Genomic DNA, 26,502 nt, shown 5'->3' with positions numbered 1-26,502 from the left:
CAGTTGGACTTTATAAAAATTAACCATTTTTTTCATCAAAGTATAATATCAAGAAAGAGAAAAAGTAGTCTACAGAATTGGAGAAAATACTTGCAAATGATATATATGAGAGATTTTAATATCTAGAATATATAGAGAACACAAACTTAACAAAAGACAATCCAATTTAAAAATGGGTAAGGACTCGAATTAACATTTCTCCAAAGGAGATATACAAAAGGCCAATTAGTACATGAAAAGAAGATCAATATCATTAGTGATTAAGAAGCTGCAAATCAATACCACAATGAGATAATTCATACCTACTAGGATGAGTATTAAAAAAAATCACACATGTGGTCTAATGCGAACCCTTGCACACTTAACACTGAGTGAATGTAGAATGTTGTAGCCACAGTGAGAAACAGTTTGACAGTTCCTCAAAATGCTCAACAGAAGAAATGCCACATGAACCAGGAATTCCACTGCTAGGTCTATAGCCAAAAAATTGAAAACCGAAACAAATATATATACCTGTATAACAATGTTCACTTTAGCTTTATTTGCTTGCTGTGCCTACAAGGTCGAGACAACTCATGTCATTAAAGGATGAATGAATAAATATAATGTGCCATATGCATGCAATGGAATAGTATTCATCTATAAAAAGAAATAATAAAGCTCTCATACATGCTTCAATACGGATGAACCTTGGACTATTATGGTAAACGGCATAAACCAGATACAAAAAGACAAACATTTTATGATTCCACTTACATAAACTATTGTTCACTTTGCCCCCTTGTCACCATAAACATGTATTCACGCATATACACATTTACACATATGTAAACAGGATGGCTCAAGGGCATTAGAGTTGTCAAGAAACAGAACGAAGACAGTTGCCCAAGGTCACAAATTAACTAGAACAGTTCAACTCAAACCCTTTATTTCTGTTTCAGTCATGCATTGTGTGTATCTCAGAATGTGTATGTTGCGTGTGCGCATATGTTTGAATTGCTGTCTAGTGTTGTTGGCTCCTGAGCACAAATTCTAAGTGCCATCTAATGAAAGGCATTCTGTAAACTCTCTTTGGGTGGCTGAATATTTATAATAGTCTAAGAGGTGTGCAATGGTGAACATATTAATCTAAATTTCTTAAAAGACAATGATTTCTGGCTTTTTTGGTTTTAACTAATTAAAAATTGTAAATTACATATTACTTTTAATAATTGATAACTACAAGAATTTTCAAGTAACAAACAAAATCTCTGTTTTAAATATTCGTGCTTCAATTGTTAATAACAATGCTACTAATATTTTTAATTGAATTTCCTGCTTCTACCATGTGCAGTGATTAATTTGAGTGCGTTTACAAATTTTACAATATATTTTTTCTCTTAAACCATGGAAGTGAAGGGTGGATATGGACAAATTCACTTAGCTGTAGAATTTGAACTCAGGCCTGTTTGACACCAGGACCAGCTCTTAAATGCTAGGCTTGGATAATGCTTAAATATGACTATATCAACATTTATTAACCATCAAAGATATTTTACTCCCATTTATGCTGGTGTTAAATCAGATGTACATTCTTTATTTAGCCTTGAATTATGCAAAATTGGAGAAATGGGCACTTAAAATGAAACATAAGGCTTAAAATTATTAAAATATCATTGCTTTGGTTTTCCAGAAAAGCAATGAATAAATTTGTATTAATTACAATATGCCTACCTTGATGCTTTCTGAAGTTCCATTAGGAAAAGAAATTCCTCATCACTTTCTGTCTTATACTGAGGCATAAAATTTCTGTAATGGTGTTTAAACAGCTGCACTGCTCTCCCATCGATGTGGGTGGACTTCAGTCATGGAAGAAATAGTTCCAGTATCATACAGCAATTTGTTATCCCTTAAGATTTTTGCACTACATAAATGTAAAATATTATTATTAGCTCTTGCAATCATCATTTCACCATTCATACCTGAAGCAAGTGATAGTTCCACAAATCAGGCAATGTACAAATTCTGTCATAGTAAAACATTTATTTGTTAAAGTGATATAGATTATTCAAGATTCTACAGTCTTAAATCATGGATGGCAATGTAACATGGGTTGATACAGAACTCGATGTCAATGAAGGCTTTTTTTCTTTTGTTCTTTAAAAAAAATACTGTAGGCCAGAAGAAAAAACAATTTGGTTTTAAAAGGGGATGAAATGTGAGCCAGTTCCACCAACATCAGAGACTTCTGTTTATGGTCCTGTGGACAATTTCTTCTAGGACACCAGTTCAACAATTAGCCATTGTGAATTGAAACATATTTGAGTTTTATCCATTAAAAATATCAGTGGCAACTTTTTTCAGGAGAGAGAGAAGTGGTGCTCTTCAGATTAACTCCAGCCTCTGAAATGAAAGGGGGGAAAAAAGAAAAAAAGAAAAGAAAGATATAGCTTATAAGATCATTGTGCTAGAAATCTGGAAGTTGCTGAATGGTAAGCATTCAGGCAGGAGCTGAGCTTCCTGCTATAAAATACAAAACACACCTCTGAAAGCAGCCTAGACATGCACATTAGCACTTAAGATATGGCTTAGCAATTTCAAATTGGTAGATATATAAAAGAATTTTATTTTAAAAAGAATCTAAATATATTTAGCCTAAATAGTTATGCAAGTCAAAGCCAAATTGTGAAATGGAATTTTTTCCTGCTTTGGTGTTTCACAATTACATTCTCAAGATAAGAAATAAAATGACTTTATTTCTTAATGCATAGCATCTAAGTTTTAATAAATACTCATACTGGTTTTTAAAGTATGAATATTAGATCAACTTGTTCTCACATGTAAAACCTAAGTGATCTCCACTTTTTAAATACATTCTGCTGCGAGTTTTGTATAATATTTCAATCTTATAAAATTTAATTATACATTTAACAGTAGTGAAGACAATTATTCATCTTCAATAATTAGTTTGTCACCAACCAAATAAAAGTAAAAACTAATAACAGCTCACAAGAAAAACATTTGATAATTAACATGATTTTGAAAAGAATAATATAAAAAGCATTATAAAAATATCTAAATATATTAATGTATCACATATATTAGATACTTCTGTAATTAAATGAGAATAAATTATAAATGTTTTCTCTCTAATATGTTCTGAGTCATGAGTTATATGTCTATTAAGTCTATGCTTCATGAAGATGGAAAAAATTTTTGACAACTATACAACTTCATGCATATGAAATATAAGTAATTATCCTTTGCATTCAAAACCAACTACATATTTACAATTTAAAGGTTATAAAATGAATAGCACAAATGACTCATGAAATATAGATTCTTACTTAACTGAATATTCTTCATTTAAGTAAGAACCTATTTGGATAACTTGGTGATAAAATCATTAAAGTATATTATGATAATATAAATTATTTTTTGATAAATGTAAGCAAAATATTGAAATGTTTAAAAATATATTTTTAAAACTTAATAATATAAATGTGATATTATTTTTGGCACAAACAGTAATTTTTTAGAATTATTGAGCAAGATATTTACACAATGTTTGAATATTGTTAATAAATAACAGATGTGTATCCTATTTGTAAAAAAAACAGAGTTACCTGGAAACAACTGAAATACAGATATCACTATCATATTTTACTTGGAATAGTCTTTAAAAATTGCAAAATTGCTAAATTACAATGAGATATATCTAAATTCCTCTTTAATGGGTTTATAGCATAGCTTATTCTGATGAAATTAAATATCAAGAAGTTTTTTAATACCTAATAATATGTTCACTTTAGTAGGAAAAATATATAATTGCATTATACCAAAATTACAGGAAGTAGTAATGTTGAAAACACTAAATAAACACAGAAGAAAAATATAGTGAATAGCATAATTAGACTTTTGAAGTAAATTCTTCCAGAATAACAAACTTTATTTTAATATCAAATTGATGATTCTATGAGATTATGAGATGTCATATCTTAAGGAGCTTTCAGTATTATATAGTTTTACATTTTATGATATTAACAAACTTTAGAATTATTATTTATATAAAAGCTGTTAATTTTGAAAATTAAGGTATAACAGTTTTGTATATTATGGCATAAATTTGTCTGCCCCAAAGCTACTACTGTTATCGAAATGATGACCTAATATAAAGCCTAATAAAAACTTGTATATGTAGAATATTTCAAATAACATGTTTTACTTTATTTACCAATAGACAAACTCTTACAATGATTCTATAAAGAACAAGGAACTCAAAATTATAACAGCATCACAAAGAAATAAACAAAAGGCTGTGACAATTATGCCAAAATTTACAAGAACTAAAAGCTATAAATTTGGGGTATGTTCAGGATGTTTTGGTAATGGTCTTCACAAAACAGTTAAAGGGTATAATGCAAAACACTGGATAGTCCTATTAAAAGTTCTAAAGTTATACAAAGAAAGGAACAAATTAAAGATACCACAACGTTAAGAGAAGGAAAAATGTCCTGATGTTAAATGGACTGTGGGAAAATGCTGTTGTTGCCCTTACCCATAATGTAATTAAGAACTATGAAAGAGTCTTAGCAGGGTAGTGGAGCTGGTCAGAGTGTTGTCCCTACACCAAGATGTTGCAAGTTCCATCCCCAGTTGGGGTGCGCACAGGAGGCAACAGATCCATGTTTCTTTGTCACATTTTCTCTCTCTCCCTTCCTTTCTTTCTAGAATAAACATGTCTTCAAGGGAAAAAGTTTTTTAAAGAGCTATAAAAATTTTTCTTTTTTTAAATCCCTACCTGAGGACCTTTTTTCATAGCTTTTAGAGAGAGAGTGGAAGGGAGAGAAACATCGATGTGAGAGAGAGATATGTGTTGCCTCAGACTGGGACCTGAACACACAACCTTTCCATTATAGAAGATGTTCCAACCAACTGAGTCACACCAGCCAAGGCTGAAAGATTTTTATCTTATATAATTAGAAGACATAGATCAATGGAACAGAATAAACCCATGCCTTTATGTTCAATTGATATTTGACAAAGGTGATGAAAGCTGACAATGGAGCAAAGATAAACTCTTCAATAAATGGTGGGAAAACTGGACTGGTACAAGCAAAAAAGAAAAAAGAAAAAGAAAAGAAACTAGACCACCAACTTATACCATACAAAAGAATAAATTCAAAATGGATAGAAGATTTAAATGTAAACCACCAAACCATACAAATCCTAGAAGAAAACATAGGCAGTAAAATCTCAGATATCTCAAGTAGCAATATTTTTGCTGCTGTATCTCCTAAAGCACTGGAAACAAAGGAGGAAATAAACAAATGGGACTACATCAAATTAAAAATCTTCTGCACAGCGAAAGAAACCATCACTTAAATGAAATAGGAATCCACTGTATGGGAGAATATATTTGCCAGTGATACATCTGAAAGGATTTAATCTCCAAAAACTGAAAACAATTAATACAACTCAACACCAGGAAGACAAACAACCCAATTAAGAAATGAGCAAAAGACCTGATTAGACACTTTTTTGAAGAGGGCACATAGATGGCCCGTAAACATATGAAAAAATGTTCAGCTTCACTAATCATCAGAGAAATGAACATTAAAACAACAATGAGATATTACCTTAAAATTGTCAGAATGCCCATCATCAATAAATCAACAAGAAACAAGTGTTGGCAAGGATGTAGAGAAAAAAGAACCCTAGTGCACTATTGATGTTAATATAGACCGGTACAGCCACTGTGGAGAATATGGAGTATCCTCAAAAAATCAAAAATTGAAATCTCTTTTGACCTAGTGATTCCACTTCTGTGAATACATCCTAAGGATCCCAAAACATCAATACAAAAAGAAAAAATGCACCTCTATGTTCATACCAGTGTTCCTTACAATAGCCAAGACCTGGAAACTTCCTAAGTGCTCTCTGGTAGGTGAGTGGATAAAAAAGCTGTGGTACATTTACACAAATGAATACTATGCATCAGTAAAAAAGAAGAACTCTTAGATATTGTGACAGGATGAATGGTCCTGGAAAATATTATGCTAAGTGAAATAAGCCGGTCAGTGAAAGGCAAATAGCACATACTCTTACTTACATGTGGAATCCAATGAGCACAATAAACTAATGAACAAAATAGAAACAGAAGCTTCGATACATGAAACAGACTGAGAGCTTGCTGGAGGAGGCACTGGAGACAGAATGAAAGGTGGTGAAGGAATTATCAAAAGAACATTTATATATGACCCATGGACACAGGCAAAAATATAGGGAGGGGAGAGGGGAGAGGTGGGTAGAGGTGGGGACAGCAAGAAAAGTGAGAATTTTAATAGCATAAACAATTGAAAATAAAAATAAAATAAAATAAATACAAAACTCAAAAAAGACTATCTAAAAAAGAAGGAAATGATTTCTAAAGGTCAGGACTGACATTAGGGTTTTTTTTTTTCTGATTTTCTGTAATGTTCAAACAAATATGTTAAAAGTATGCTTTAATTATTATTATTATTATTTTTTAAAAGAGATTTTATTTATTTTTAGACAGTGGAAAGGAGGAAGAAAGGGAGAGAAACATCGATGTGTGGATGCCTCTCGCGCGCCCCCTACTGGGGACCTGGCTTGCAACCCAGGCATGTGCCCTGACTGGGAATCGAACCAGGAACCCTTTGGTTCACAGGAGGAGGTGCTCAATCCACTGAGCCACACCAGCCAGGGCTGCTTTAATTATTATAAAAATGTTTTCTACATATGGGCCTATTTTATTAGTCTTATTTTTAAAAAATTCACTTGAAGGGAATATCATTTAAAACAACCACAGAGCCAAATATTTTATGTAGGTCATCCTTCCTTAGGGGGGGAAAAAAACATTGGAGAGATATGTGGATCATATGAATTCATTTCCTTTACTGTTTAGCGCTTACTTCATATATTTTCCTGTGTTTCCCCATAGTAATTTAATGTTGCTATTTATAATCAACATTGCTTTTTATTCATTTATCTATTATTAGTATCTCTAAAAGAACTGCACTTCTTTCATGGTTATTGCATCTTTAGCAGTTTTTCTGACGAAATGTAAAAAAATTAAATACCTTGATTTGTGCTAAAAAAAATTCAGAAATCAAATTTATTAAGATCAGGAATCAATTATTTTAAAGGCAGATGTAAGCAACCACAGAATAAGCAATTTTTCATGTGAATGCTTAAACACACACGCATAATGTACACATATTTTTTTGGTCTGAATACAGAACACACTTTTAAAGAAATCTTACTTAAGGTATTTTCAGTATAAATACAAACTAGTCAACTGTTCATATTTAAATTGCCAGACGTAACGTATCAATTGTTTTACCAGGTTCATTTTAAGCATAAAAATCTTTCAAAAGATAAAGTTAATTTTTGTGTATGTGCCAGTTTACCTGTAGTGTAATTATCACCAATTTTATCAATGATTTCTCTTCCTTTTGTTCTCAATTCATTTTAGTGTGATGAGGATCGTACGAATTCATTTTAGAAAAATATTGTCTGTGATACATTAAACTATTCAAGATTAGTGTACTTCTATAAACATATGGGAAAGGTATTAGGGAAGAAAACTGACATAGGGCATGTTCTGATTAATGGAAATAAAATAAATGTTTATTAACTCTTCATCCTCAGGAAAAAAAATCATTTTAGTGGATAACAGTGTATGAAAATGAACACCTAGACAGAGATTTTCAAGATGGAGGAGGAGTAAGTGGAAGTCACACTGACCTCTTCCCAGGACCAACCTAGAATTGCAACCAAATTGTGGAGAAATCGCCTGGAACAAACAACTTTTCAACAGTGAGAGAGGAGCCTTGTAGCCTCAGAGACAGAAGAATCGGCTTTAGCGCAATCTAACTGGTAAGGAGTGCGGTAGAGACTCGAGAAGGCAGTCGGGGTGCCCACGGGCAGCAGCACCAGGATACTGAAAGGCTAGTTGGATTTCCCTGAGAAGAGCAGGGTCTAAACCAAAAGTGGGGATCTCTAGCCCGCAGCACCAGAGCCCAAACAGCACAGAAAACAGCCAGCTGTGAAAAGTGGCAGGGTTGCTCTCTGCCAGAGACAGGCGGCTGGAGACGCAAGAAACTGTTTAAAGGACCAACGCATAAATTTTTACTTGTAGCCTCTTACCCTGGTCTCTGGCAAAGGTGGGGCCAGAGTGGGCTAGAGACACTGAGGAGAAGCAGGGGAAGGAGGCTTTGGGGAGAGAACTGAGAGAGTGGTTGGTGGGATCTCGGTGCTGACTCATCCCCCAGAAGGCAGCAGCCATCTTGCTCAGGCAGAGACCACTCCCCCTGAACAGCACCAGCGTCAAAGGACCCAATTGCCCTGCCCCCACACAGGACTCCACCCTACCCTGTGCTGTCTAAGCCTCCTGCTGAGTGCAGAGTGGCAGCCACAGAGAGTAGATCCCTGGCTAAAGGGGGCGCAGAGAGGTATGGTGACACTTGAGGAGAGACTGGGGACGGAGGCTTTGGGGAGAGAACAGAGAGAGTAGCTGGCGGGATCCCAGTGCGGACTCCTCCCCCGTATGGCAGCAGCATGAGAGGACCCAATAACCATCCCAGGAGGGACTCCGCCCCGCCCTGAGCTGTCTAAGGTGGTCTGCTGAGTGCAGAGTGACTAGATTTACAACTGAAGGAGACAGCCACAAACAGTAGATTACTGGAAGTCTTGAACAGACTGCCTAAGGTCAGAAAGGGACAACATCTGACAACATTAGTGGTGGGTCCAGAAAGTAAAAACATGGTCTCCAACCATAGAAGTTCACACAGCAAAGTCAGGAAATCCAGACAGATCAACTTAAGAATCAGAAGCAAAAGAGAAGAGTCTCACAAATAATGGGAAGACAAAGAAATATGCCCCACTCGAAGGGAAAGGAGGAATCTCTCAGAAAGAGACCTAAATGAAATAGAGGCAAGTAAACTATCAGGTATTGAGTTCCAAACAACAGTTCTAAGGAAGCTCAATAAGTTCAGTGAGCTCAGAGAGAATTACAAAAACATACAGGGAAACTATGAGGAACTTACTGCAAACTATATCTGCATGATAAAGGTCATAGAAACTATCAATAAGACACAAAAGGAAATGAAGAATACAATTTTTGAATTAAAGAACACAGTAGAAGGAATCAAGAGCATGCCAGATGAAGTCAAGGACCGAATCAGCAAACTAGAGGACAAGGTAGAAAAAAGCTCCCAGAGAGAGCAAGAAAATGAAAAAAGACTCAAAAAAAAAAAAAAATTAGGCATTTAGGGATATGCAGGACAACCTGAAATGTAATAATATCTGTATAATAGGGATACCTGAAGGAGAAGAGGATGAAGAAGGGATAGAGAACCTGTTTGAAAAAGTAATGATGGAAAACTTCCCTAATTGGAGGAGAGGAAAAGTCACACAAGTCCAGGAAGCACAGAGGGTCCCATTCAAGAGGAACCCAATGAGGCTCACTCCAAGACACATCATCATTAAAATGGCAAATATCAAAGACAAACAGAGAATCCTAAAACAAGCAAGGGAGAAAGAGGTAATAACATGTAAGAGAGCCCTATACGGCCAGCATATGTCTTCTCAACAGAAACACTACAAGCCAGAAGGGAGTGGGAAGAAATATTCCAAGTAATGAAAAGCCAAGGTCTGCAACCAAGACTGCTCTACCTAGCAAGGCTTTCAATTAAAATGGAAGGCAAAATAAGGAGTTTCCCAGACAAAAGAAGGCTAAAAGAATACACCTCCAGCAAACCAGCACTGCAAAATATTCTAAAGAGACTGGTTTAAGATGAGGAAAAAGTTTCTATCAATACCTAGTTCCTTTCAGTGTTGTCAATACTTGTTATTACCAATATTTTTAATACTCATTAATCTGATTGTGACAATGATGTGATTTTAATTGCTCCTTTACTATTTGTTGAAACTAAACCTGTTTTTGTATATTTCATGCCTATTTCTATTATTTTTAAAAAAGCTTTAAATAATTTTTTGGTATTCTTTATTCATTTATTGACTAAAGGTTTGTAGAACTTTTTTCCCTAAAAAAAAAACAAACAAAAAACCCCCTATTAACCATATTTTAGATGTGTTGCAAATACTTTCCTATTCTATTCCTTGTCCTTTAACTTTTTTTATATGTATATTACTATATAGTCTTAAATGTTTAATATAGTCATATTGTCAATATTTACTTTATAGCTTCTGGGGTTGAATATTTTACATCAGGTCATGAAAAATATTAGTTTTGTTTTCTTCTAAAACTCCATAGATTCTACATATTGATTTTTAACTCACCTGAATATTTCTTGTCTTATGTGTGAAATAGGGCTCTATATTTGTTTTATTTCAAGTAATAGTGGTACATGCACCTTATTTGTTGAATAAGCCTTATTTTCCCCATTGTTTTGAAATATCAACTTAATCATATAATATATTGTTAGACAGATACATACCTTTGTCTCTAGAATGCTCATTATATTTCATTGATCTAATTGATTATTTCTGTGCTGGGGTCATGTTGGTTTAATTGCTGAGACTTTATAATGGTTTTAAATTTTTAAATATTTTATAATTAACGTTGACATTTAAAAAAATAAAATCAATCTGCATTTAAGAAAGAAAGAAGAAAAAGAAAGAAAGAAAGAAAAGAAAAAAGAAGGAAGGATGGAAGAAGGGAAGGAAAGAAAGAGAGGAAAGAAAGAAAGTAAGAAAGAAGGAAAGAAAGAAAGAAAGGAAGAAAGAAAGAAGAAAGAAAGAAAGAAAGAAAGAAAGAAAGAAAGAAAGAAAGAAAGAAAGAAAGAAAGAAGGAAAGAGATGGAATTCCTACCTTTTGTGACCACATGGATGGAAGTGGAGAATATTAAGTTTAGTGAAATAACCCAGTTGATGAAAGACAATTACCATATGATCTCACCTATAAGTGGGCTCTATTCAACAAAATAAACTAACAAACAAAATAAACCACTGTCATGGAAACATAGAGCAGACTGAAAGTGAACAGAGGGGATGGGGAAAGGGGACAATGGTGGAAAGAAGGGGAAGGGACTAGATAACATCTATGATGACCTATGGACATGGATAACAGAGTGGGAATTGACTGTAGGAGCGGGAGTGGGAGTGGGATGGTTGGAGGGGGATAAAGGGGGAAAAACTGAGACAACTGTAATAGATTAAACATGATTTATAAATTTAAAAAATAAAAATAAAAATGTAAAAAAGAAAAGATCATATACTCAAAGAATTCACATTTCTAGGGGGAAGTATGTGAAAAACAAAGTGTTATTAGTATGCCTAGGTTATTATTTAATGCATTTTGAAAGATAGTAAAGAAAAAAAAGAAAGAGATGAGTGATTTTATAAATAGAAATAAAACTATATGGAGACTTTCAGAAATCCAAGACCTTGTTATGTTTGAATAGCCCATTAATAAAAAAAAAGAAAGAAAGAAAAGAGAAAAAGAAAACGAACACCTGAACACCTCAGGTGGATGAAATCTTTCTGCCCTCTCTGTACCTCCCTAATAGAGCTTGATGTTCAGTTAAGGACTGTGGTAAAATCAATTTAATACTGTTGCCTTAGAAGCACTTTTATACATTAAAAAAAGAATATGTGGCTTTTTTGTTTACTTTTACCATCTATATACAGAGGACATTTTAATTTAAATTTAATGCAATGGGTGGTGTCCACATTTTTGGAAAACGTATTTGTTTCTGGGTAGGAAAAGACATATGTTACCATGATGAAGAAAATATAAACTTAATATTAACTTTCATATCCCCCCTCCTAAAAAGAGTAGAGCAGCTATGAGCAGAGGAATCCCAGCCAGCTATCTTCCTCACCATGTCACTCACAGCAAAGTACTGCTGACATGTGAAAGGCCATGAGGAGACTCAGAGCACACAGGTCACAGCCTCCGCAGAGGAAACTGTCTGGTTGAGCTGACAGTTGTAGAAACGATAGGCCCGCTATACCAGAAATCATTTACTAAGTAGCAAGAGTAGTTATTCTGAGGTCCTATGGTGACTTATATCTGATCATAGAAATGTTGTAAGGAATTATGTAACAAGTGAATGATGTATTGCCACTAAACTTTGTTAAAATTATTCTTTGCCTGTGAATTTATTTTTCTTGCAAAGTCTTATAGAGAACAAAAAGAATTAACCAGAACATGGAAGGAAATTTTTCATGACATGATGACATAGTCATTGTTTCATAAAAGGGACGAAAGAGAGACCTAACAAAATTATTTTTAAAGGTGATATATTTCACATACACACTTTCACGATGTAAATTTAGTTCAAAATACACATATATATACGTGAATTTACTACATGTATAAATGATGAATCACAAAAAGATCATATACCAGATTATTAGTATCTGTGTCTATGTGTTGGGTTATGATGGATTTATATTTACTTTTTTATTTTTAATTATACTTTTTGAAGTTTCTGTAATTAATACTAGTCACTTTAGGACAAAGGGAGTCACTAATGAAAATCTTACATACTTGTCACTTTGGCAAACCCTGCGCCATCTTGGGTAGCACACAAACTCCCAAGGAGGTTACTCTTCTGTAAATTTGACTTCTAACAATGTGGTCAAAAAATGAATGAATAAATAAATAAATAAATAAATCCCATAATACGTAACATGTCCCATGAAATGTGAAAGTTTGAGAAATTATTTTAATTGGTAATTGAAAAATGATTCAGATTGACTTTCCTGCTTTCAGTCATGACAGAATATTTAGCATCATATTAGCATCTGGACTGTGCTTCTGATAAATTAACCCTTTACTTCCTTTGCTTTTCTAAAGATATCCTAACTTTCAGGACAGCTAGATATCCAAAGTTATATGATAAATGAACTTTTTAAAATCAAAGAAAGAGAGGAAAGGAAGGATGGAGGGAAGAAGGGAGACAGAGAGGGGTTAAAATTCAGAAAGAAAAACAATGTGGTGATGATACCACGTACCTTCATTCAGGTTGGTTCAGTAAATAAAACAGAATACAAAGTATGTGCTAGACCCATGTGGTATTGATTGCTTCCTGTGAGCCATCTCTCTCTTTTTAAATCATTTTTATTGTTATTCAATTACAGTTGTCCTGATTTTTCCTCCTTTGCCGTCCTCTGCTGATCCCACACCCTCCCCAAACAATTCCTACACGGTTGTCCATGTCCATGGGTCATTCATGCATCTTACTCATCTAGTCCCTTCCCTTTCTTTCCACTATTATCTTCTGTACCCCTCCCCTCTGGTCACTTTCAGTCTGTTCCATGTTTTCCCATGCCTGTGGTTTTATTTTGTTCATTAGATTCCTCTTATAGGTGAGATCTTATGGTATTTTTCTTTCATCGACTGGGATATTTCACCTAGCATAATATTTTCCTGAGCGGTTTTTTTTTTTTTTTGCAACATAAGAATGGAATTTACTAAATTCCATTTACAGTTACAGTTACATTCACAAACTGTGAATGATTGTCCAAGTCCTGTTTTCTTTTAAACACAAAATGTAAAAAAAATCTTATTTTTACTACCAAAAAATAAATCAATGACCTTTTATAGAACTTTTAAAAAGCAGGATATTTTTTCCTGTGCCAAACTTTAAGCAAATGGCTGATGATTCCAGCTGTTTGAACAGATTGCTAAAGTGTTATTTTGCTCTAGAAACATACTTTCTGATCCAATTAAAATGCAGGAATCAAATACGCATTTGAAACTAAAAAAAAAAAAAAAGAACACTAAGAAGAGTAATTTGTTGCTGACAAAAGGAACACCATGAATATTTAATGGGGTGTCTTTTGCTTCATTTTATAGTGGCTTCATTCATTTTAGATAACAGTGAAACACTTCTGCTCCACCACTTTCAATGAAATATAATGTGTCATCTAAACTCATATTAGGATGTGGAGGTCAAGGATAGAGTGAATAGATTCTTATTAAGCTACTTTCTTCCCATTGGGAAATATTTTTTAAATGCACATTATATTAGATTATGTATGATTCCAAGAGTGACTCTAGCCATATCAGTGTTCTTTTGTTCTTACGATATAAATCAGAAAAGTTCACTTAACCAGAAATACGTCTTAATTTAGGAATTGGAAATTAACTTAAACTCTACTGAACTTCATTCTTTACTCTTAAAATTAAGTTTTAATTAAAAATTTCAGTGTTACATAAACTAGCAAAACAAAAATTAAAAATTCACTTATGAAAGAATATACCATCTAAAGTGTTGAAGTATGCGACAGGTAACAAGAATCTCACCTGTGTTTCCTGGACGATCTGGTCAACATTAGACAGCAAAGCATCTGGGGATAAAATGTCAGTATCATAAACAATTAATTTTTTAAGAAATAGACCCTAAAACATTCTCACTGAAATCTTGGTAAGATTCCTCTTAACAAAGATTTATCTAGATTTTTCTTTTTTAACTTACCAGTTCTTCGGTTAATGGCAATTGACTTTTACTATACTTTATAGTTCTCTATGGCTACTTCCTGATTCATAATACTATACATTCAGATTTTTAGGATATTATTCTAGTTACTAAAATGAGTAATTATCAATATGGAATGCACTTTCCCTACAAGAACATTGGTAGGATTATAAGGCCTCTCTTCATTTTCACTGCTCAAAGTTAACATTTCAACTATAGAGTTGCATTTGATCAATATGAAAAGATATAGCAAGGAAAAAAATCCAAGGGAGGAGATATAGTCTTACCATTTCACCACACAGAGTGTAAAATAATCATTTACAATATAAGCTATCATTTGATAACCCCACAAACAAGAGAATGTTTTACCAAGTACCCATTTATCCTTATATAAAATAGTAATGTATTAAATGCAAATATTCTGCCCTCAAATATCCTTTATATGTGATTCCAATCAGCTATAAATGTTTAACACCATTATTTATCCATGCACAGCACATACTCTATTTCTTCCCAAAATGTCCTCTTTTAAAGCAAACACTTGTACTGGTCATTAATAATCAACACAATGATAAGGAAAAATTAGGCATCTCAAGAAAAAGTCATTCTCAGGATGAGTGTGACAATATCCTTTCTTATAAAACTCCAGCACAAATATCCACATAAATTTACAATGGCCTCTGGGGATTAGGTCTTAAATCTCTAGGTTGCTGAAAGCAATAAAGAGACATGTTCACATTATACAGAAGAAAATAATTAGGAACTTGCATTATGGCAGAGTCAATGTTGTAATATATTAAGTAAGTCCCTTCATATTACTGGAATAATTATTTATTAGACATATTTTGAGGCAGAATTACAGTATCTCTCTAGCTCAGGTTTGAGGCAAGATTAAATGTACACCCACTTCCAAACACAAAATAAAGGGACTTCATAGCTTTCCCCTGAATGTATTTGAAAATACATTTTTTAAAATTCATGAACACAATAATCACTTATTTGAAGAGAATAGATGAAGGTAGACAAGTTGTAGAGGTGGTTATCATTCAGATGTTCAGAAAAATGGATTTGTACTAAAGAGTGTATATTCTACAGTAATCTGATAGATAGCAGGTATAGTTTGTACAGCTCTTCTTAGAGAAGTTCTCTGGCAGCCAAACCACTTAAATCTAACTTTGTTACAGTAATTACAGTCCATTTTACAGGACCCAAAATTATGGTTTTAACTGATTAATTTTATAAGTTTACATATTAAAAATATATATTACACATATGGTTTTTAACATATAGAGTATATGAACTGTGTATGTATTGTATCCAATGGTAACCTCAGATCCTAAATTTTGACTTTGAAATAGCTGAACAAACTCCCAGTAAAAAAACTGCTGCTTTGTATGCCCCACTTCACATAACACCACATTTTTAGGATGACTCAAATGCAGCAATATATTTACCATTCTTCATATATTAAAAGATCATCTGTACTGCTACAACAAAAAGGATAGTTTCTACTGCAAAAAAAAACCCCTAAAACAAACAAAGTGACAAAACTAATTGTATTTGTAATCCCAGCATGTATTAATCTAGCCTGGAAGTGAAAGAGTCTGAGTCTGAACTCTGAAACTATTATAAAATTCCAGTCACTAATTTTGATTATTTTCTATTTTCTCCATGAAATTTTAGTCAAAGGCAAAAGATTTATGTGATCTGAAGAGAAACCAGAGTATCCCCCATGAAATTTAAAAAATGAGATATTTCTGATTTTTTACTCAACTAACATTTAACTCACAAGCATTATAAGATAATCATCATCATCATCTTCCACTGAGAAGGATAAGAAAAATGTGTTTTCCTATCTAATCCACATCTATGCTGAAGTCCTTTCCCTGAAACACTTAGCACACACTCACACATGCATTCACATAACACTTGTAGAAAGACTGGACTCTTCTTGAGACACAAGGGAAGGCTTTATCTGACAAAGAGAGTAGATAGTCTTTATTCTGTCTAATAGAAATGAGCACTGCTTTCTTAGCATTATAAAATGGACTTGGTATTCAACTACACTAAGAAGAAAATGGGCTCATGGCTGCAGTCTTCTTTGAAAAATGCCACTTTTACATTCACGGTGTTATGTACAATAACTTGCTTTATATTTTTGGATTTTTTTACCTATTGGCATTTTAACGATTGTTTTTAGATTTATTACTGTGAATAAATGGGAAAATACTAAAATTTAGAAACTATAAAGCAATTGATGTGAACTTCGTGATAATCATTATATTAATTTGTTTAGCTTTATAAATGAAACATTTAGTTTCCCTTCAGTATTAACAAAAACAAATAAGCTAAATTAAAATTTAGTTTGGAATTTAGAACTTTATGAGTGATTTAAAGTGAACTAGAAAATATTTGACAAAAAAGATAAAAAGAGATATCTGTAGACAAATGTAGTATGTTTACTTTAAATTTTTTAAAAAATTATTGCCCTGGCTGGTGTGGCTCAGTGGATTGATTGCTAGCCTGTGAACCAAAAGGTTGCTGGTTCAATTCTCAGTCAGGACAGATGTCTGCGTTGTGGGCCAGGCCCCCAGTAGGGGGCGCACAAGAGGCAACCACACATTGATGTTTCTCTCTTCTTTCTCCTTCCCTTCCCCTCTCTCTAAAACTAAATAAATAGAATCTTAAATAAAATAAAAAATTCTTAAATTCTTGTGAAGAGAGTATGTATCATTCAGTAGTAGACTAAATATGTTTCAAATGGCATGTGATAGTTCAAAAATTTATATTCTAAATTTTTTAGTAGACTATATCTACAAAAACAGCTAAAATTAACTGCTTGAAAGCATAACATGGTTTATTGTGATCTCAACTTAACTAGCTACATTTGGTGGTTGGACAAAAACATAGGAAATAAATTGGCCACAATGAGGGTGTTATACTACCTAACAAATTACTGTATTTAATGTACTCCTGTACTAATCTATTTGTAGATTAAAAATAAATAATATTAATCAAACCCAATTTTGTTTCATCTTAGAATTTTGATGGAGCTTTGGATGCTTCATCATCTCTTTATGACACTCAAGTATTGTATATATGGTTTTAAAAGGCTTACTTTAATAGGAGTTTGACATTTTGAAATTGGAGATAATTATCAAAAAGCAACAAAGAAACACATATATTAAACAATATTTGGAGTAACTATCTAAATATGTTGTCTGTTAATATGTTTTACCATTGAACAAGCTGAAGTCATAGTGTAAAATCATTAAAAATAAAAGAATATATTTATGAACAAGGAAGCAAATATTTATGAATAAGGAAGCAAAAACCATATATAGCCTTTACATAATCAACAGCAACAAATAGCAAACTATATGCTTTGGGCCATACACACACACACACACACACACGCGCACACACACACATACACACACAGAGTATATATATAAAGAATATATATATACACATATATACAGACACACACAAATATATAGGGTTGGTTAAATGAGGAATGCAAGAAATGACAGAGAAAAACAACAAGAAGAGACAAAGAATTTCTTGTCTCTGGTAATAAAATATAGGGACCACAGATCTCTGTATTGTGCTCATTAACAAAAATTCGTATTACTGCACTGTCCTCCCTGGCCCTATTCATTTACTTATTTATCTATCCATTTACTCATTCATTCACCTGAGTCATATTGTGTTTCGGACATTATACCACGTACATTTAATCAACCCCAACCTCCCCATAGATTTATTTTTCACTCACTTTGCACTTAAACTACCGTGAGCAAAATTTTTTTCATACACTTATAAAACAAAAACAAAAAACATTTGTCCTTGTTGACAGGCCAATCTTTTGTTGATTTCTCAAATAACAGGCATTTTGAAAGACAAGAACACAGGACTTCTTATCATTTCTAAGGACAAGCATTCAAGCCTTTGGTTAATACACCCTGAAAACATTGAAAACATTCTTGGGAAAGTAATAAAAATTTAAATGGTTTCAACCACTTTAAGTCAAACAGAATAAATTTCACATGGTTAGATATTGAAGAGTTCTAAATGTTTGTGAGAAATAAAAAATATTTAATTAAAGTTTCATTAGAAACATAAGCAGGAAATTGACTTTTAAAAATATGGGCAACTGGAAAATATGAAATACATGCATCAGCAGCTTGAAGGAAATATGTTGAGCTGCTGCCTATGTTGCATGATTTCAGAGCCCATGTGTTCACAGTCTTCATAATCCCAGAGAGACCTTCTTCGGGGATTCATTTATTTAAGTTTCAAAAGCTTTTATATATTCAGGATTTTAAAATGTTACGTAGGTAAAAACTAGAGGGGGAAAATAATACACTTTTGTCAATCAGTACCTCATGAAGAATTAAGTAATTAATGATAACTTGCAATGTTTAATTGGTATTAGAGCATTATTACAGAAAGACAAATACTATATGATCTCACTAATATGTAGAATCTAAAAAACAAAACAAATCAAAACTCAAGCTCATTGATATAGAGAATGGATTATTGGTTTTCAGAGACAGGGGAGAGGAGGGAGGGCAAAATGAATGAAGGTAGTCAGGAGGTACCGACTTCTAGCTGTAAAGAAATAAGTCATAGGAATATAATACGCAGCTTGATAATATAGTTAATAATGCTGTATGTATTTTTGAGAATTGCTGAGAATATAATTTAGATGTACTCACCACAAGAAAAAGAATTCAGTAAGTATGTGTGGTGATAGATTTGTCATGGTGATAATTTCACAATATATACAAATACTGAATTATTATGTTATATACCTGAAAGTAATATAATGTATGTCAATTATATACCAATTAAAAAAAGAAAATAAAGAAATTGTGTATCAACTTTTGAAATTAAAAATGAATAAAAATACTTAGTTGTTATTAAAGCATTATTACAGAAATAGTGCTGAAAATACTTTATAACATTTTCGACTTTATAAAATACTACCATATGTGATCTCATTTATTCCACACAGGAACTGTGTACCTGACCCATGAATGCTGATTAGATTTTAGAAATGTGAAAGGCAAACTTCATAAAAGGGAAGCAGGGCCGAGAAGGCACTTAGGAAACACCTAAGGAAATAAAAGCCATCAGACAATTATTTTCAAGACTGACATTGAAAGTAATCTCTAATTGCTTTAATCTTGCCCTCTTTTGAATGTCATCATGATGAATCATGTGTAATAAGAAGTACCTCTATAAAGTTATAATCAACTGATATTTTTATATATGCCTCTAACAAGAGGAAATTGAACTAATGATTGACATTCTTCAACAGTATTTTAATCGGTATTTCAAGTATCTGAGTTAATGAATGCATATTATATTTAGCTACTTTTTTTACAAGGTTGCCACATTAGCTTTATTCTCAAAACAAAACAACAAGAACAAAAAAATTAATGTTAACCCTCACTTATGAATCTTTAATAAAAGGCCATCATGTTAGTGTATAATATTGTAAAATAAATCGTTAATGTTAACCCTCACTTACCAATCCTTAATAAAAGGCCATCATGTTAGTGTATAATATTGTAAGATTTTCTACAAGTGGATAGAAACATTTATCTGTAGACTTTGATTTCACTGAATATCCTAAAACACCACATTAACAAGGAGCAATAATACTGCCTGACTAAATTTAAAATTCTTTTTTCAAAAGCTGCATGACTTATAATTCAATTTTCCCACACGTTTTAGTTAAAATAATAAAAGAATTTACTCTAAAAGAAAAAGAGTGAATTAATAATTACAGCACAAAAGGAAAAAATGAAACCGCTATCTGGTTAATGAGCAATGACTTTATATTGCTTATAAATGTAATAAATTTATTAGAATTTTTTTAATTACTTGGTGATAAAAATTAAACATCCCTTTGATAAAGGCAGTCTTGTATTTTTGTCTCCCTTTTTTAACATGTATTAAGAAAAAGATAAAACTCATTCATTCAGCAAATATGTATTAAATGAATAAAAACACCTTCATATGCCAAGATAGATGCATATAAAATTGTGACCTGTAACTTAAAACTGAACTAGATTTCTTTTTTTTATAAATGCAAAATCAATTGCATTTTCTTCTGCTTTCCACTGAAAAAGCTGTGTCCTGAATGAGAAATATCACAGAATCATTAAGGCACTGGAACAAAAAAAATTGTTTATAATGGTACTTATTTTAACACTTGTCTGGGTATACTTATTTAATATTTTATTTTAAATAATGTAACAACACAAAATTGTTCTCTACACTATTTGCCTAAAAACAAACACCACTGTCATTGAAAGAAATAGGCACTCTATTCATTGAAAAATACCAGTTACTCATAGGTGGTCCTTTGTGAGGTAAAGAAATATCATTATTTATGCAACACTTTAATTCTCCAATGACAACTTTCATATTGTTATCTGCTACTGCAGAACCTGGAAGCTGGTCCTTTTTGGGAAAGATACTGCTACTATGTCATGCTTCTTTCCATATGTATATATCTGTGTGTATATAAATGTATTTATATGTATAAATTTATATATAAATAACTGTGTCCTAGAGTTGTATACACCTTGCCTCTCTTAGCCATGTGTCAGAGAGAAAGGACTGAAATTTCAAATTCCAACCTCTTATGTGAGTTTTAAAAATTTTTTTTCATTAAAAAGAAATAGGTTACATAGTGCTTTTCAATATACACTCAGATTTTGAAAGAGTTGCTTTTCCACTATGCCCATCAGAACGGTTGGGCTGAATTAACATCCCATTCATAGACATGCTTCTTTTATAAAGTAGTCCACATGTGCTCGGTGAGTTAATATAACAAAAGCATTGCTTTAATTCTCCATTCAGGAAGTACCTGTGCCTTGCTCTGGGTCTCTCGGCAGGCAAAGTGAGAAACTTACTTGGCTTTGAATGTGCTCTTTTAGATGTGGGCCCCTCTGTGACAGAATCAGGAGGTTGACTAGCTAACTGCAATGCAGTTGAGTTGTTCCTGTTAGTGTTTTGGGACTCAACATTCGTGACTGCTTCATTCTGTGGTTCGGTACTTGGCTTTGTGCCTGTCTTTCTTTTCTGCTTTTGGGACACAGAAGTGCTTGAAGTCCAGGTAGGAGGCAAAGCAGAGGTAGTGGTAGAGGGGTCCTGACTTGAACAAATTTCTGAAGATTGCATCACATTGTCATTGGCAACTTTACAACACTGAGCATTCTCTTCATGTCCCACAGCTTGTTTGGACATGGACTGGGGCAACGTTACACTGCAGCCTTGCATTTGAGCCCCATTAGTTTGAGAGTAGACATTGCTGACCTTGGTGACCTTGTGTTGCCCATTGTTGTTACAAACCTTATACCGGATCATGAGAATGATGATGAAAACTAGCACGGATGCTACAATTATTCCGCCAATAATAATAATCATGGTGCCTCCCAAAAACTGGGACTGCATAAAATGGCATCGCACGTAATCCTGTTCCGTAGTAAACTGGATGCAACCCACGACTCTTGTGGCAGTGAGGGAAGTGATGCCATCATCATATATTGCCAAGACACACAAGTCATACATGGTTCCAGCAGCCAGGTTATTGACAAGAAAAGTTTTGCTCGTAGGAGGTATCATTCTGAGGGACAATGGAATTGTGTTAATATTATAAACAAAACAAAGCATATATTTACACAGAATCATTGTGACTTTAGTTCTGTTTCATTTCAGTATTCATTCAGATAAGCTCAATATTAACAGATATGAAATATGGGGAAATTTATCTAATTGTATATTTACCCAGGAAAAATGGCTAAAAATTACTGTTGGATTCTGCATTATATTAAGGGTGCCTGCACCATGACTTTGACAAACTTACTAATTACATTGCTTGGCAAAGCAGAACGCCTAATAAAAGCCACTTCTAAAAAACCATTTATGACATATTGCATTTGAAAGGTGTGACTATGACATTATCTGACTACTAAACAAATCCATTTAGCACTTATAACACCTCTGTGACTAAAAGCCAATTTGAAGGAAAGGAAAACACTGACAATCACATTAGAAACCGGAATGGAAATAAACTTTAGAGTATTTATTTTCCAAATCGGCATTAAGCTACCATGGAATGGTACCCAGTAAAACTATCTTTAAAATCTAAGATAATTACAAAGATTAAAGTATTTTATTTCTTGATCTCAATCCCCCCTTAAACCTTCAACACTTAGTTCACTGTACGTTCTTTACCTATATATGAGTTGGATGAAAGTGTACAAGTAATACTATCCTATAAACATGAATAGGGCAAGGCTATTGGCCAAGGAGAGCATAAATCCCTTGTCCTCCCATTGAGGGATGATGTAGTTATTTTCAAAACAGTTTCTAAAATTTGATGAGTTTATAGATATCTCTGAATCAATTATATCACAAAAGTCTTCTGTGGGGGCCTATTTTCCACTAACTTTTTTTTTCAGTAGCAAATTAAACTATGATCTAAACTAATATTTATTATGGAAAAAAGTTTGAAACTCTATTTTCACCTTGAAACACAGTTTTTTAAAAAACTTGACAATGCTAATCTGTTATATAACCTAAACAATACTGTCTAAATGTATCAGGAAACTCTTAGGTCAGAGTATGTTATTTGTGATTGAGATCACTGCCATTTAGTGCATGATGATAAATGCCAGACATTACTAAGCATTGTATGTACATTATAATTTAATTTTTACAATGACTGTATGAGATAAGCATTACCACAATTTTATACATAACATTAGGATCTGGAATTCAAGCTACTTCCTCAAAGTTACATAGAATTTACTTGTCATGGCCGGATTAAAGTCTTCGAATTTAGAAAATAGAAACTAACCTATTTCACAGGATTAATGTCTAAAATATGTAGAATATGTAGTAGCTACAGGAAGGTAAGAGGCTAGAGGTGGGTGCTTGTCTTTCACAGTGTGTTAAATAACCCATTGCCCAGGTGAAAAGCTGAGTATAACAGGATGAAAACTGCTTTGTGTTAATATACATGCATCATAGTCTACATAACATACATTTAGTAATAAGAGAGATGTTAGAGACCATTTACTCCAATCTGTTCCTTTTAAAGATGAGAAAATTAAAACTCAGCTAGGTAGGACCTTGCCCAGGATTGATCAGGTGGCTAGCTGGGCCAGTTTTGTTTTTTCCTACCAGCTCACACTCACTTTAAAAAAATTATCTCATTTCTATACATGAGTGAAAATGAAATTGTCTTCAAGAACTCACATAGGTATATATATACTGAGTTAACCTAATTTTACAAAAGACAAATATATATATAATGTGTGTATATACATATATATACACATATACACACATACATTTATTTCAAAGCCATGATTTTGCATCACTTCCAGGATTAAAAAGAATCTATCATAACTGAAATTATATGGAGGGGTAGACAAGTATATTTTCAACTGAAAATTGGACAAGATGTGACTATAAATCAATGAGGCTGAACTTTAGAAAAACATACCAGAAATTCTTTAGTCAGACGCAAAATCTCCATCAATGTCCTTACAGGAGATTACACACTTAACTCCAGTGATACTCTCGCTGCTCAAAATATTTATAGTTTCTTTTTGGAACTGCCTTAAGAACCAGTGTATATGGGACAACACACATGCACAGAAATCAATCACTCAAAATATCAGTCTCATTATTTTATAGTTACATCATAGCTTTGGCCAAAAATGGTAATACCCATCTTGATCACCCACCTTATTCACAAGACTTGGCTCCAAATGGCTTTTGCTTGTTTCCAAAATTCAAATTCACCCTCAAAAGACGATGATTTGCCACCACTGAGGATATTCAAAATAGTATGGCGAAGGTTCTACAGATAATTCCGAAAGTATTTTGAGCAATGGCAGCATCATTGGGATAATGGTATAGCCTCCCAACATGACTTCCTTGAAGGAAAGAACACTCATATGGATGTGTAAGTTCTGGTATGTTTTTGAATTTTTAAAATAAATCAATCTTTTTCTCTGATAGTCACATCTCTTAGGTGGGGGGGGGGGAAAGCATAATATTACATAGAAATTTGAAGTCTCTAAAAATAACACCATTCAAAACAGTTCCCCACATGTACTCATCTTTCACAAGGCTTACATAATACACTTTACAAATGGAATACTATAATTACAATACAGAGGAATGCTGTAATGACAAATGATCAGAGTACCTTAACAAGCCTTATGCTAAAATGCATGGTAAGTATAAAGATTTGCTTAATTTTTCTTACCTGTAAACAAGGGTGTCATCATAAGTACCATTGTACTGGATTTGAAACATACGTATGCCAGGGATATTTCTTTGAAAATTAAATTTAAGTAATGCCGTAGACGATGTTGCTTCTGCCACCACAATCTTATCTTGACTCATTTTAGTATCACCATTACTACTGCTTGCATTAGAGCCTGACTTAGTAGACGTTGAGATATCTGAAGAACCAGGATCAGGCTCATGGATGTGGTTTGTACTGTTTAGTAAGTGAGGGAGCTTAATTATATGAAGATCCACTGTTTGTGTTGCTTCCCCTGCAGGATTGGAAGCAATGCAGGTAAAAGCACCTGTATCCTTTACAGTTGTTATAACAATGTCAAGTGTTCCATTATCATACACCAGAGATCTTGTTGCATTTGAAATCAGCTTCCCTTCAGGAGAAATCCAGTGAATTGCAGGTTCAGGGTCTCCTCTGGCTTTGCACCTCAGGGTTGCCCTTTGACCCTCCAGGACTCTCATCTCGTGTGTATGACGAGTAATGAGAGGAGGCTCACACAAAAACTCTTCCTCAGGAATTGACCAAAAATAACGACCAGTTAAAAGTGCTGGAGAAGCACAAGTCTCCAGGTCATCTTCTCTGGACAGACGCCTCAACCATAACAATTCACAATTGCAATGCAAAGGGTTTCCACCAAAACTTAATGCAAAAGTAGATGGGTTTATGATTCCTGAGGTCACTAGTACCTGAGCTCGCTGAAAGAGAGGGTCAGGTGGCAGCTTCTGCAATTTATTTGATGTTACATCTAGTCGAGTCATCTTGTGCAAGTGGGAGAAAGTCCCCTTAGGAATGTTATCGATCATGTTGTGATCCAAACTAAGGGTGTGCAAGCTAACCATCTTCTCAACAGCATCCCAAGGGATTGTTTCTAAATTGTTATAGGACAGATCCAGCTCCTCAAGGGCAAAGACATCATCAAATGCTGTAGATGAAATTAAAGTGAGCTGATTATTGTTCAATATCAAATGATGGAGGTTGGAAAGCCCACTGAACATATCATTTGTAATTTTAGTCAATCTGTTGCTATTCAAATGCAATGCCCTCAAATTTCGTAAGTCAGCAAAAGCATGAGGTGTAATAAAACTTATTGTATTCCTGGACAGAGTCAGGTCCACCAAGCTGGTCATATTGGCAAAATCTTTCCTTTTGATATTTGTAACAAAATTGTCTGCCAACCGCAGTTCCACAGTTCTTCTGTCAATGTTTGGTGGGACAAATAAAAGCCCTTTCTTGGCACAAAGGGTTGCAAGATTAGGAGACAAAATCTGACAGACACAACGCTTTGGACAGATCTGAGCTCTCACTGCTATGCCAATGAAAAACAGATAAAAAAGGAATTTTTCCATTGTAGATCAGATTTAAGAGCCTGTAAGAAAAGACACAAAATGTAGAGTTAATAGTCAATCATTTGGCCAAAGTTCATATTCCTAGCACAAAAATCTTTCTTTTTAATCCAAATTGAAATACAGAACACTTTATTCATTTGTTTATTTAACAAGCATAAAATATCTACTCTGAATTGGAGGGTATAGTGGACACTAAGATGAGAAATATACCATTCATGGCCCTGTGGGATGTAAAATCAAACAAGGAAAAGAAGGCAATAGATTATCACAATTCTGTAAATTAAGCACTATTTTTGAGGCATGGCCAGGAACTCCATGGATGCACAAAAAAGAGATATTTAGCCCACAATGGAGTGTAGGA

The 26,502-nt window shown here is 33.5% G+C and overlaps 1 protein-coding gene across 2 annotated transcripts; it reads right to left on the bottom strand.

The window, feature by feature from the left end:
- Window positions 1-2,171: 2,171 nt before the first annotated feature.
- Window positions 2,172-26,141, bottom strand: LRFN5 (leucine rich repeat and fibronectin type III domain containing 5). 2 transcript variants are annotated; one of them, XM_054581582.1, is made up of 4 exons: window positions 24,757-26,141; window positions 21,386-22,098; window positions 14,282-14,325; window positions 2,172-2,382 (listed from the first exon to the last, which is right to left on the bottom strand). In XM_054581582.1, exons 1-4 carry the CDS (start codon window positions 26,139-26,141, stop codon window positions 2,365-2,367), a joined length of 2,160 nt encoding a protein of 719 aa, XP_054437557.1. In that variant the 3' UTR covers window positions 2,172-2,364. The 2 variants fall into 2 exon arrangements, with proteins under 2 accessions (XP_054437557.1, XP_054437465.1); XM_054581490.1 differs by lacking the exons at window positions 2,172-2,382; window positions 14,282-14,325 and having other exon boundaries at window positions 21,156-22,098.
- Between the last annotated feature and the right edge of the window lie 361 nt (window positions 26,142-26,502).

The sequence above is a fragment of the Pteronotus mesoamericanus genome, unplaced genomic scaffold, assembly GCF_021234165.1.
Source record: "Pteronotus mesoamericanus isolate MK-2021 breed Mesoamerican mustached bat unplaced genomic scaffold, CSHL_Meso_final contig_100, whole genome shotgun sequence".
Taxonomy (NCBI): Eukaryota; Metazoa; Chordata; class Mammalia; order Chiroptera; family Mormoopidae; genus Pteronotus; species Pteronotus mesoamericanus.
The sequence above is the reverse complement of the archived record's forward strand: the minus strand, read 5'-3'. Positions and strand labels throughout refer to the sequence as shown.

Excerpts from the sequence above, each read along its gene's own strand:
- LRFN5 (XM_054581490.1), bottom strand. The coding sequence starts at position 26,141 with ATGGAAAAATTCCTTTTTTATCTGTTTTTCATTGGCATAGCAGTGAGA. Across the intron at positions 22,099-24,756 it reads GATGACACCCTTGTTTACAG|AATGATACCTCCTACGAGCA; the intron begins GTAAGAAAAATT and ends ATTGTCCCTCAG.